The 14,830-nt window shown below is 37.9% G+C and overlaps 1 protein-coding gene across 2 annotated transcripts in view; it reads left to right on the top strand.

The window, feature by feature from the left end:
- Nucleotides 1-14,830, top strand: part of zdhhc18b (zinc finger DHHC-type palmitoyltransferase 18b) — a 29,228-nt gene that overhangs the window by 1,129 nt on the left and 13,269 nt on the right. For both annotated transcript variants that reach the window (XR_010899227.1, XM_067425518.1), the window contains exons 2-3: nt 1,312-1,472; nt 11,421-11,576. Coding sequence is in view for 1 of the 2 variants with exons in the window: in XM_067425518.1 (XP_067281619.1) it covers nt 1,312-1,472; nt 11,421-11,576 (317 nt within the window). In the remaining variant the exon portion in view is untranslated. The remainder of the gene's footprint in view (nt 1-1,311; nt 1,473-11,420; nt 11,577-14,830) is intronic.

Consider the following 14,830-nt stretch of genomic DNA (forward strand, 5'->3'; position numbering starts at 1 on the left):
TGTGTCATTGGACTAAATAATTATATTTGAATGCATATGCATTACATTTTAAAATAACTATCCAATAAGCCAAGTCAAGGGCCATGAATAATTGTTTTCACTGCAAGATTGTGCTGACAGAATTCTTTTTCATTAATGTCAGGGCAGAGTTGTCACATTTTATAAATCGTATGAAGATATGTCATATTTAAGTATTCCTGTGAAAAAATGTGTCCTTATAGTGTTAAAAATTAGTGTAGGTTTTCACTGTGACAACATCACCCTATTTATGTGAAAATTTCCCATAAAGGTGTAGTATTGGACCGTATCTGATTTTTATAATATATCAATATATGCAGTATCTCAATTATTTTATTAGATTACTACAGTAATTTTTGTTGGAATTTTTTTAAAGGTCAATACAGATTGTTTTTATATTATGAATTCTCTGAAGTTAGTTTTATTTATAAAATCACAAGATCATTAAACTACAGAAATACAATATAATGGGTAAAATGCATATTTTATTAATTATAATGATTAATTATGCAAACGTGTTTTGTGATATAAATGGTTACAAATATATTGTCTAACTACATTTCTTTTGTTGTTTAGAGACCCACTAAATAGTGTCATATCAGTAGGCTCGATATCAGCCCTGATAATACTTTGCAAAATGTGCAAACCTTTTTTGTCAAATAGTACATTTTTAGTTGTGTGTCTTTTCCTAGATGCTAATATTTGAAATGTTCAATAGGCTAATTTGCAGGCAAAGTGATTACTACAAACTAAAAAAAAATACTTTAAGAAATATTGACTTTTGGAGCAAAACCTGCCTCCCTATTCTGGAGTACACTGCAATAGAAATTATTCTACAAATCTGCATGTGAAACGTACTGTCTCCCTCGAGACAGTATTTGTATTGAGGACACATAGGGACTTAATTAATGATGTATGGTTATTTAAAAGTGGCTCATTTAATTTTAGTGTTAATCATACCCCTCATTTTAAAGCAATTCCTTGTGGATACAGCACATTATGTGGAGATTCAGTTTGATACTATAGTTCAAATCTTTATATTACATTAGGTTTATGTTATTTATTTTCGATGTACTGCAACACTTTAGACATTAGTACTTGTTTGGATCCTCTTACACAACCACCGCTTTCTCTCGTTCTCTTTATAGGGCATTGGTTTAGCATTAGACATTGGATTTGGGATCCACAGAGCTGTAGGGAATGGAACAGTAACCGTTTAATGGAGCACTATATTTTAAAGCTTCTTTGTTCCGCAATCAATGTTTTCCTAATTGAGCTGTTCTGTGGTTACAGCTGCCCGTTCCTGGTGAAGCACCTCACCAGCTGCATCCCGGCCATCGCAGGGGTCCTTTTTGTGTTTGTGATCATCTCACTCTTCCAGACCAGCTTCACGGATCCAGGGATTCTGCCCCGGGCAACACCAGAGGAGGCCGCAGACATTGAGAAACAAATCGGTGAGGGAGCACACATATCCACGTGTCCATGGTTATGTTCAGAAGTGATAACTAGAGTAGGCTGTATATTGCTTACTAGTTTTTGTGTAATCTAGTTTGTGAAACGTAATGTAATGTGCGCACATTAATCTTTTGCTTTAGATACCCCAAAATATTATCATCCTTGTGTAAGGGGAGACACATTCTAAAATGTTTAAGGTTGCTAACCTAAATATATTTTTTATGTCTTAAGACATTTATGTATAAATGTGTAAAATGAATTTGAAAATACTACTTGAAATGTTTTTACAATATAATTTCTCCCGTACTGCACGCGCATGTGTGTGTGTATGTATATAAGGGGCCGGGATTCGATTAAAAAAAATAATAAAATTAATTCGAGGCTTTGAAATAAATTAATCGAAATTAATCGCATTTTAATTGCATATAAATATTTGACCTGAGAACAGTGAGAAGTAATTTTTCACATGGATTTTTAATATACCATTGAATAAAGACTGAATACATACGTTTAATCAACAAAATGTTGTTTATTTCAGTCCAGCAGACCAGTGCAATGTTTGCCATTAAGTGTAGCAATAGCATATTTGTGATATTTGAGGCTCGATGTGCTGCGGTGATACGCAAATTCCTTGTTGTATAGCTTGCGCACAACCATACTTTTGTCGACGCTTCCATCCTTTCGTTTTTTTAAAGCAAAATTGCCCATCCACAGGGCCAAGCAAAGTGGTCTCATCAGCTTCTTCGTTCATGTTCGGTTTGTTGTTGTCGTGACTCGTGAAAGCTAGTTGGTGGTCCAGTATAAACGGTCTGTCGAAACTCATTCATTGAAAAACGTTCCGCAGTGCAAAAATAAGTGTGGTTAAAATGATGTTCTTTATTTTTTGCGTAATTAATCCTAATTAACGCGTTAAAGTCCTGTAATTAATTAATCTTATCTAACGCGTTAAAGTCCCGGCCCTTTATATATATATATATATATATATATATATATATATATATATAATAAAATATACACACACACACACACACACACATATAGTGAGTATTTGAACACCCTGCTATTTTGGAGGGGTCTGATATTGTCATCGTAGGTGCATGTCCACTGAGAGACATAAGCTAAAAAAAAAAAGAAATCACAATATATTATTTTTTTAACAATTTATTTGTATGATACAGCTGCCAATAAGTATTTGAACACCTGTCCATCAGCTAGAATTCTGACCCTCAAAGACCTGTTTGTCTGCCTTTAAAATGTCCACCTCCACTCCATTTATTATCCTAAATTAGATGCACCTGTTTGAAGTCGTTAGCTGCATAAAGACACCTGTCCACCCCATACAATCAGTAAGAATCCAATGCTGCGTCCCAATTCGCCTACTTATACTACGTCCTAAAAGTATGTACTCTTTTGAGTGTGTAGCAGAAAAGTATGCAAGCTTTGGGACATACTACTTCGCCATCTTTAACGGACTCTGTCGCTTAGTTACGTGCATCCCTGTCAATCATCATTAGATTCGTCACAGTTCAAATCCTCCACATTCAGTTTAATCTCCTACCGTATCGGAGAAAAATGTAGCCGCTTGTTGATCTGCCATGTGTGGGTCTTTGTGGGTCAGAGACTCTCCTCATGTGTTTGCAGTTTAAATATAATGATGCATTTAAAAGTTAATGGCCAAACGTGTCATTAAAAAAGTTCACAATGCTGCTGCAGGTGAAATATAATGTGGACAACACTGAATAAATATATTTTTGTCAGGTTAAATATTGATAGTTGGTCACTCAAACCCCTTTATCTAAACTTCTCTACTTAACTGTCGAACTCGCACATCCGTCATAGTTGTAGTTTTTTAATGCTTTTTATCCGCGTTTGTAGTTCTAATCGAATCCTCGTCCAACTCGCAATGGGTTGTGGGCAATATCAGCCGTTAGAGTGCACATCGATAAGTACTCCGAATTCGGACCGGAAATAGTAAACCATCCGGGAATCTTTGGAATACTCTTTTCAACATACTACGATTTGGGACACACTAATTCTATTTTCGAATACTATTTAGGATGGATAGTATGCGAATTGGGATGCAGGGCAATTACTAACATGGCCAAGACCAAAGAGCTGTCCAAAGACACTAGAGACAAAATTGTACACCTCCAAAAATGCCCAGCAGCTTGGTGAAAAAAGGTCCACTCTTGGGCTCCATGCAAGATCTCACCTCTTGGGGTCTCAATGATCCTAAGAAAGTCAGCCGAGAACTACACAGGAGGAGCTGTTCAATGACCTGAAAAGAGCTGGGACCACCATTTCCAAGGTTACTGTTGGTAATACACTAAGATGTCATGGTTTGAAATCATGCATGTAATGGAAGGTTCCCCTGCTTAAACCAGCACATGCCCAGGACCGTCTTAAGTTTGCCATTGACTATTTGGGTGATCCAGAGGAGCCATGGGAGAAAGTCATGTGGTCAGGTGAGACCAAAACAGAACTTTTTGGTCATAATTCCACTAAACATGTTTGGAGAAAGAAGAATGATGAGTACCATCCCAAGAACACCATCCCTACTGTGAAGCATGGGGATAGTAGCAGTGCAGTCGCTCTGTCCCGTGTTAAGAAGAGGATGATCTGGGCCATGTATTGCAAGATTTTGGGGAACAACCTCCTGCCCTCAGTTAGAGCATTGAAGATGGGTCGAGGCTGGGTCTTCCAACATGGCAATGACCTGAAGCACACAACCAGGATAACCAAGGAGTGGCTCTGTAAGAAGCATATCAAGGTTCTGGTGTGGCCTAGCCAGTCTCCAGACCTAAACCCAATAGAGAATATTTGGAGGGAGCTCAAACTCCATGTTTCTCAGCGACAGGCCAGAAACCTGACTGATCTAGAGAAGATCTGTGATCTTTAAAGGAGTGGGCCAAAATCCCTTCTGTAGTGTGTGCAAACCTGGTGAAAAACTACAGGAAACCTTTGACCTCTGTAATTGCAAACGAAGGCTACTGTACATTAACGTAGATGTTTTTTTCCAGGTGTTCAAATACTTATTTACAGTTGTATCAAATAAATAGATACAATGTAAATCAATTTATGTACAAATAAATAGTTAAAAAATCTTTTTATTTTTATTTATTTTTATTTATTTATGTGTCTCACTGTGGACATGCACCAACGATGACAATTTCAGACCTCCAATTTCAGATTTCCAAGTAGGAGAACTTGCAAAATAGCAGGGTGTTCAAATACTTATTTTCCTCACTATATATTTATATATATTTATATATATTTCTTATTCTAATCAAATGTATTTATTATTATTTAATTATTTGTTTTTCCCTATGAACTTTGCACTGAGCCCCTAGCACTCCCTTGCGACCCCCTGATCGTCCCTGCACCCTAGTTTGAAAACCCTTGATAAATAAAAATAGTCTGCAACACTATCACATGATCTCACCATATTTCATGTTTATTTCAGCAAGTGCTGTACAGTTATCTATTAAAATAAATTAGCTTATTTTGCATTTTTAATCCAAGTTTGTCTAAATTATCTTTTGACAGCTGATTTATTTAACGAATCGAGAAAGATATCTGATGTTGTTTCTGGCTCATCCATCATTCTATATATATAGTGGAAAAAAGTAGGTTTGAATTAATTATTCAGTGACTCATTCATAAAGACTTTGGGCCTTTCTAAATACTCACAGTTGTGGTTTTTGCACTTATCTACTTGCATGACGTATTTCCAGAGTTGGGCCAAAGTGTTCAAGTAGTCGTGAAGACCACAAGTGTTTTAAGATTTTTGTTTGCTCATTGTAAACAACATTGTAAAAAACACTCGATCACTGTGTTTTCAAACGTTTTACAAAATGCATATAATCTCTGCAGGTTTTGCACCAATAAAATGTGCATCACTTAACATTTTACAACCGAATAAGATGTAATATCTAATTAATTTAACTTGCACTGAAATATTCTTTCCTAGACATGATGCGAAATCGAGGCCTGTAAGTTTGTGATAATTTATGGGATATGCTTTGCCTCCAAGACTGCTCAGAGTATTATGGCTTGTTTCCACAGAGCGGTACATTCAGTACAGTATGCCGTTTCTATGGTCAGAAGTTGTGAATGGTACCCTAATTCCAAACCGTACTGTACCACTTTTTTTTGGCACTTTTCCAGTGGGGTACCTAGCACAGTAGTCCAGTACTAAAGGGTGGAGCTAGACTCATTGCTGAAAGTTGATTGGTTGACAGAGAATTGTCACCTTATGGCAAATATTAGTAGTATGCTAATGCATGTGATTGATCTGTGACATCATCACTTTTGTGGTAGGATGTCTATATCCGTAGGATTGATTCCATGCAATATAATTAAATCTATGATTAAAACGAAGAGGGGGGGAGTGACGTTTGGCTTGACCCCAAAGGAGTTTAGTAAATCTGTAAACGCATCATTTGTATTATCTACGTCAATGTTAAAATCACAGGCAATCAATGCTTTATTGACTGTGACCAATAGATCTGAGAGAGAATCTGCAAACTCTTTTAAGAAATCAACATGAGGCTCTGGAGGTCTATATACAGTAGCCAAAGCAAGAGATGATAGGGATTTTTTTCTTATGTTAGAGTGTAACATTTAGCACAAGCACTCCAAACTAATTAAACCCGTATCCTGTTTTCTGAGTAACATTAAGAATATCTATAGATAGTTGCAACACTGCCACCACGACCAGTCAGGTGGGTCTAGTGCGAAATAATCATTTTTGGTTTAAACCAAGTTTCAGTCAGACAGAGTACATCAACTAATTAAATTATTTTAAGATTTTCTTGTTTAATCATGATCAGATTTTTTTCTAGATCCTATAGTAGATTTGTTTTAACCTAGGGATGGGCAAACTTGGTCCAGAGTTTAGCTCCAAACCTGCTCAAACTCACCTGCCGGTAGCTTTCTAGTAATCTTGAAGGCATTGATTAGCTTGTTCATGTGTGTTTGATTAGGAATGGACTAAACCCTCCAGGACTGGGTTTGTTCGGAGAATTAAGGCTTCAACATACTCTGCAAGAATAGAGAAAAAAGTTCTCGCTCCCAGGGCTGCGAGAACAAAATGACGTCATTTTGTTCTTGCTGCCCTGGTTTGGGGGTTCTCGCCACTTGTTCTCGACATATCGCCTGAGCAGAACTTTTTTCTTGCGGGTGTCCCAGAACTATTGTGTGATTGGTCAGACATTTAAAGTGGGCAGGGTTAAGGCAGAGAAACGCAGGTGTTCGGCACCTGCTTTTCTCGTGAAGTATGGCATGTACCGGCCAGAACGAACTTTGTTCTTGTTCTTGCCACCTCGAGAAAACGAACAAATTTCACTGTTCTTGCAGAGTATGTTCCAAACTTGAACTGTTTCTACACAATGCACTACACTCTCACTTCTATCAATTAAATGAGTAGAACAAAGACTGTCATGTGTAGTTTGACTTACTAGTCATATGGTGCATAGACTCTTGGAGATGTTGTCCGACAGAAGATCCTCTCCGATTCTGTTGGGGTGCAGGCTGTCAGCATGAAAATGCCTATGAAAAGATTTCAGTTGTTTACAACAAGCATTTTCTGTTCATTACAACATGACATTAACCATTCATTTACAGCAAATAGTCTACTGAGCCTTTCATGTCCTTGTAGGTATGTGGGAAGCGGTCCAGGCATGATGAACCAAAATCCCTGATCTAGCTGATTTGGATGTTAAGTTTTGGCTTTTAGGGAGGAATGAAAGCACACCGCTGTGAAGGAAAAAAATGCACAAATCGCACCGTTCTAGTTTCTTGCTTTCATTGCTGTAGGGTTTGTGTTGTTGCAATGTCTTTGCAAAGATGTTGCAAATGTATTGTCCTTTTCAGACAACTAGTAGAACTGCCAGTCCGATTAATGTAGTGAAGCAATTTTATCTGTGCGTAGAAAAATGGTCTTGCGAGTTTTGCATAATTGAATCGTCTCTTCTGACCGACTTTTATAGAGACCATGATCAAACTACACTGATCAGCATAACACTGATTATTTCTTCATCACGGCGCCTGTTAGTGGGCGGGATATATTAGGCAGCAAGTTAACATTTTTTCCTCAAAGTTGATGTGTTGGAAACAGGAAAAATCTCATGGGTGACCAAGGCTCATTGGTGAACGTGGGGAGCGAAGGCTGACCCATGTCAAACAGACGATGCAGCTCAAATTGCTCAAGATGTTAAAGGTCCCGTTCTTTGCGTGTTTTCGAAGCTTTGATTGTGTTTACAGTGTGCAATATAACATGACTTCATGTTTCGCGTGTAAAAAACAGTATTTATTAGTTAATTTACTTTTCTGTACAGCGCTGTTTTCTCTGTCCTAAAAACCTGGCCTGATGATTTCCTTGTTCTATGAAGTCCCTCCTTCAGAAATGCGTAACGAGTTCTGATTGGGCCAGCGCTTATCGTGTTGTGATTGGACAGCAGCTTAGCGCACTTTGCCCGGAAAGGTCCCGCCTCTTACCATACCGCTGAATGCGCGCTCTTCTCCACGTGGGAGAGCAACAAGACCACGTCCCCTATTTTGCATGCTTGTGTGACGCGTTCCAGTTGGTTTTTATTATGCCCTTCACACGCTAACTTTCCTCCGTCTTATTCACGCAATTACGTATCATTGCTTGCGATGCATGAGTGCCCACTACTGGCGGAACATTTGCAATGGACCCAACTGGAAATAAGCCCTTGATCACTTGGAATCTTCTCTGAAGTTGATTTATTATTCATTTTTTTTTCCATTACGAAATGTTTATGCAGCATTCTATGTGTATATAGATGTGTTTGGGTTGTTTAAAATGTTTTTTAAAAGTATCATAGAGTTGTTTATGGTGGGGTAAATTAAACATATGTGCTGACATCACTATCGTGTTGCATTGTGGTATATGAAGCTTCCTGAGGTGTACATATGAAGTAGACTCGCTCTCTCGGTCAAAATTGAGGGAGCAAGTGGGAAAAATAAATTTCCCTTGGAACACACTTCAAAAAGGCGGCCGGGATTCCACCGAGGGGGAGTGCTTAGGGAAGTTCACAAGTGCGTGTCTTAAAGTGGAGTGGAACGCAGCACTAGCCTCCAAATTCCCCAGACCTCAGTCCAATCAAGCATCTGTGGGATGTGCTGAACATACAAGTCGGATCTATGGAAGCCCCACCTCGCAACTTACAGGACTTAAAGGATCTTCTGCTAACATCATGGTGCCAGATACCACAGCACACCTTCAGGAGTCTAGTGGAGTCAAAGCCTCGGCGTTCAGGGCTGTTTTTGCCAGCAAAGGCAGGACCAACACAATATTAGGTTATGCCTGGTTATGTCATAATGTTAAGTCTGATCAGTGTATACTAAGCTATTATTTGTCAATAACAATCGTCAATTTGAGCACCCTTCATCGAAGACAGTTCATCTTCATTGCCACAAAATTGTACAGACATTTTGCTAATGTAATATGCATTAAAAAAGCAAATCTATAAAATCCTTGTTTAAAAAGATTAGAAGGACATTACGCCCTAATTACAGAGGATGACACTGACATGATGACTGTCACATGACAGGATGATTGTCATCAGCAACACACACTCCCGCAGGACTTAAAATATCTTCACCCACTCAGTAGCATTCTTGTTGCTTCTTCTTGATGGCTGCAATGAGATGTGACCTTATTCATCCATGCAGTTTCACGCTTGCAGATTCAACCATGGTTGTCCCCCAAACAGATAACCTGCCAATAAGAGAACTGAAATAGTCGGCTGATTTTAGTTTACATTTCAGTCTGAAATGTTTGTGAAGAGCTGAGAAATGGAGCATTGCACGATGCATCACTTTCTGACCGTTTTTTTGTTTTTTTTCCTCAAGTCAAATTTATAGCCTGTCTGTCTGTCTTCTCCCTTCTGACCTTCACTGGCTGTTTCTGGAATAAAGGCTTAGTTTGTTTGCTGGAGTTATAATAAATGTGTTTTACATCTGCGACCGCATTTTATTTCCGACCCTTTAAATCTACCATTTGGAATGTCATTTCATTTTCAATGGTAATGCTTTGCTGAATTTATGTTAGTTATGGTATAGTTTATGATGTGATATGACTGATTTTTACATATTCTACGTGAACACGCTAGACTGATGTCTTTGACGGTTGCCTTGTGACCTTGTCTTTTGCAGCGTCTTGTGTACAAGCCATTCTAAAAATCTATATATTTTTTTTAATTTCTTAAATTTAAACAAGTTTTTAAAAAACGAATCTCTAGACCTTTTACTCCTTGCATGTTTTAAGTATGTTCAATGTTTTCTGTAGGAAGAATGTGTTTTGCATTACACAGCACTGCTTTTCTGTTGTTTTCTACGTAAAGACACTCACTGGACTGATGTCTTTAACTGTTGTGCTCACGTCTTGCATAATTTGCAGCTGTTTCAAATACACAGCGCTCAAGTTAGAAGTTAAAGGTGCACTATGTAGTATTTTTGCAGTAAAATATCCAAAAACCACTAGGCCAGTGTTATATATTTTGTTCAGTTGAGTACTTACAATATCCCAAATGTTTCCAACTATTTGTAAATTGTGAGAAAATTGCTATTTTAACTAAGGACTGGGACGTTTCAGCATAGCGTTTGAGCGAGTCACCTGTCAATCGCGTCATATCTGTGCTACCCTCGGTTTTATTCTGCAGAAGTGCTTTTCTCTTAGCAGTGTGAACATGTCACAGCAGCGCCGAGCGAACGAACAGAGTAACATCATAACATAATTTTAAACACACTTAAATGTATCTATTATGATAAACAGAGCTGCTTTACCCTATAATCATGACCGGAAAAAGCCCCGGTACTCACAAGCCGCGTGTTTGTATAACAATCGCTCCAGCGGCCGTGCTCAGCTCCACAACACTCGGTCCTGCTCTGCTTTATACTACAGTAACGTTAAAACCGCATCCATGAACATGATTTCTGCCCGAGTCCTATTTTCCACCGGCTGTGAGGTGAAGACCACATGTCCCAAGATACTGTGCTCACACTTGGCGTCATCAAACTACACCTTTGTTTAGAATAGGCGCCCTCCAGAGGACGGAAAGTTGCATAGTGCACCTTTTTAAATTTTTCTCTAGACTATTTTTTTTTCTTTTTCACTTCATTACCCTGCTTCTCAGGATTTTGAATTAAAAAAAATAGTGGGTGGAATAAACAAAAAGCAGTTTTATAAAGCTGGGTGCCTTAGACATGATCTCGGTGTCTCGCAGATTTATATAGAAAAGCAGCACGGTGAAATGCAAAAAGTCTTGTTTACAGTGCATCACTTTCAATTAATGTTGTTTCATTTACACATTGGGTTAATTTAGTGTAAGCACGACTGGATATTTTCCATGCAATTCATCAAATCAGAGGCACACGGTCAACACAATAAGTTAACCAAATTAGTTTGGTCAGTTTTAAACAATAGGACAGTGTGCGTTCATCGAACAGATGTTTTTACTCTGTGACTTTCAGAGAGGAATACAACAACACAAAACAGCATAACACGTCTTTTATTCTGAGGCAGAGCTTTGGGTTACCTTTTTGCTAAATGTTATTGATGCAATTTTTTTGCATGTGATTCAGTAAAAAAATAACGCCTTTTAAATAATGTGTTGCTATATTTATTGCACAATGGATTTTTTCAAGTTTGTAACAAAAGCCGTGCTATCTTGCTTTTAGCATTTTTCTTCTTGTGTTTGTGCCTTACAACTTTTAACATTATCCTGTTTAGTCTAGTTGTTACAATAAACAGGAAGTCTTTGCTATTTAGAGCCACTTGTTAGAAACTCTGTTCAACTCAGAGCTTTTAAACATCTGAGTTCTCCTTATTGCATAGTTTTGTTGTTTTCTTTAATTTTTGTTATTGAAATTCCATCCTGACATTTCATCCTCTGCTGGAAATGTTTTTCTCTCTCACTCAGACAACCCAACAGGCTCGTCTTCGTCCTATCGCCCCCCTCCGCGCACAAAGGAGGTCATCATCAATCAGCAGGTGGTTAAACTCAAGTACTGCTTCACCTGCAAGATCTTCCGCCCACCGCGTACCTCCCACTGCAGCCTGTGTGACAACTGTGTGGGTGAGTGTTGAGGAGGAGATGTATGGCAGAGTACAGTACACACACATGCAGCTTTATTATTTGGCTTGGGTTCCACATATCCGGGCCTGTTTTTAATGATAATTATTAGCAGTGTTTGCTAATCTATGTATTCATGTTAGAAGTTTACATGTACCGTGTATATGATTTTATCTAAGGCAGCAGCTATTTGCACTAAGTGCAAATGGCAATAGATGCTATTTACACTAAGTGCAAATTGCATATTTTCTTAGCGATGTATGCTATTTACACTAGTTTGATGATATTTCTAAACGTATAAATAGTCTGATATGTGATCCCATGTGATGGGAAAAGTGATTAGTGCACGATCGGCAAAATGTGGATTCGAACCTCAGGTCGTTTTAGTGTCTCAACTTTCTGCTGCATGTTTTATGCTATTATTACTATTGCTGCTTTACACAAACCAGTGTTTTCTGTCCTTTTATCTGGCCCAACCACATGTCAGTGGGTGGATTTAGTACAAATAGCATTTGCTAACAAGGCTTGGATGTTTGTACATACAGTCTTGTTCAAAATAATAGCAGTACAATGTGACTAACCAGAATAATCAAGGTTTTTAGTATATTTTTTATTGCTACGTGGCAAACAAGTTACCAGTAGGTTCAGTAGATTGTCAGAAAACAAACAAGACCCAGCATTCATGATATGCACGCTCTTAAGGCTGTGCAATTGGGCAATTAGTTGAAAGGGGTGTGTTCAAAAAAATAGCAGTATTATTCTTCAATAATAAAATTAATCCTCAAAAATAGGCAAGTTGTATTTTTGAGGATTAATTTTATTATTGAATAATAACCATGTTCTCAATGAACACAAACTCATTAATATCAAAGCTGAATATTTTTGGAAGTTTTAGTTTTTAGTTTTAGCTATTTTAGGGGGGTATCTGTGTGTGCAGGTGACTATTACTGTGCATAATTATTAGGCAACTTAACAAAAAACAAATGTATACCCATTTCAATTATTCATTTTTTACCAGTGAAACCAATATAACATCTCAACATTCACAAATATACATTTCTGACATTCAAAAACCAAACAAAAACAAATCAGTGATCAATATAGCCACCTTTCTTTGCAAGAAAGCCTGCCATCCAAGGATTCTGTCAGTGTTTTGATCTGTTCACCATCAACATTGCGTGCAGCAGCAACCACAGCCTCCCAGACACTGTTCAGAGAGGTGTACTGCTTTCCCTCCTTGTAAATCGCACATTTGATGATGGACCACAGGTTCTCAATGGGGTTCAGATCAGGTGAACAAGGAGGCCATATCATTAGATTTTCTTCTTTTATACCCTTTCTTGCCAGCCACGCTGTGGAGTACTTGGACACGTGTGATGGAGCATTGTCCTGCATGAAAATCATGTTTTTCTTGAAGGATGCAGACTTCTTCCTGTACCACTGCTTGAAGAAGGTGTCTTCCAGAAACTGGCAGTAGGACTGGGAGTTGAGCTTGACTCCATCCTCAACCCGAAAAGGCCCCACAAGCTCATCTTTGATGATACCAGCCCAAACCAGTACTCCACCTCCACCTTGCTGGCGTCTGAGTCGGACTGGAGCTCTCTGCCCTTTACCAATCCAGCCACGGGCCCATCCATCTGGCCCATCAAGACTCACTCTCATTTCATCAGTCCATAAAACCTTAGAAAAATCAGTCTTGAGATATTTCTTGGCCCAGTCTTGACGTTTCAGCTTGTGTGTCTTGTTCAGTGGTGGTCGACTTTCTGCCTTTCTTACCTTGGCCATGTCTCTGAGTATTGCACACCTTGTGCTTTTGGGCACTCCAGTGATGTTGCAGCTCTGAAATATGGCCAAACTGGTGGCAAGTGGCATCTTGGCAGCTGCTTGCTTGACTTTTCTCAGTTCATGGGCAGTTATTTTGCGCCTTGGTTTTTCCACACGCTTCTTGCGACCCTGTTGACTATTTTGAATGAAACGCTTGATTGTTCGATGATCACGCTTCAGAAGCTTGGCTATTTTAAGACTGCTGCATCCCTCTGCAATATATCTCACTATTTTTGACTTTTCTGAGCCTGTCAAGTCCTTCTTTTGACCCATTTTGCCAAAGGAAAGGAAGTTGCCTAATAATTATGCACACCTGATATAGGGTGTTGATGTCATTAGACCACACCCTTTGTCATTACAGAGATGCACATCACCTAATATGCTTAATTGGTAGTAGGCTTTCCAGCCTATACAGCTTGGAGTAAGACAACATGCATAACGAGGATGATGTGGTCAAAATACTCATTTGCCTAATAATTCTGCACTCCTTTTTATATATATATATATATATATATATATATATATATATATATATATATATATATATATATATATATATATATATTATTTTTTTTTAAATCATTTGTATTTTAAATTGTAGTTTTTGTTAACTGTTTTTAAGTTTAATATATTGTTATTATTTTATAAACATATTGAGAGAGAATCACAAAATTAACCAAATCGTGCTGCAATTCTTTCAAATAATTTTTTCTTTTATTAAATATTTATTTAATTCCCCCCATTCATGTTTACAATGGAAATTATTTGTTATTGTTATAAGCGATGAACCAAGCTAACTAGCTACAAGCTCAATCACATTACAAACTTTGAGTATTTGAAAATAAGACAAAATTCGGAAAATCTGACAAAAAGACAAAAGTACAATACTGTGTAACGTAACCAGGAAAGAACTACAATTCCATGAAGCATTGCAAAAGGCAATTTAATTAAAAACGATGCAGAAATGTATAATATGTATATAGAAACAACAAATCAATTTTATTGCAAAATGTGCATAATATATATGCAATTTAAAGCTACTGTCTTTAACTTTTTTTTGCTCAAGATTGACAAAAATTATATAATGAGAATTGTACAACATGAATCCATTTTCCAAACTTGTGTTTTTGTCTTACCCTGAATCATTATGGTACACTAATAAGTGTTTATATTGGGACTATTTCAGACCGGTCTCGTAGGAACCACTGCGGAGGCGCACAGTTCCTGCGTGACTCACCATAGACATAAAAAAAGAGAAGTAGTTCCGGCTGCAATGTTCTTCCACAAGATGCGTGCAGTTCTGTTTATTGACCACTAGAGCGCAAAGTTACGGACTGCAGCTTTAAGTAGTTCGAGAGAGACTATTAAGTCATTTGCAGTGCTTTATGGGAGTGGGTGGGCACTAAAGAGTTATTTTGCCACAATTTTCTCGC

This window comes from Pseudorasbora parva, chromosome 19 (assembly GCF_024679245.1).
Source record: "Pseudorasbora parva isolate DD20220531a chromosome 19, ASM2467924v1, whole genome shotgun sequence".
Lineage (NCBI taxonomy): Eukaryota > Metazoa > Chordata > Actinopteri > Cypriniformes > Gobionidae > Pseudorasbora > Pseudorasbora parva.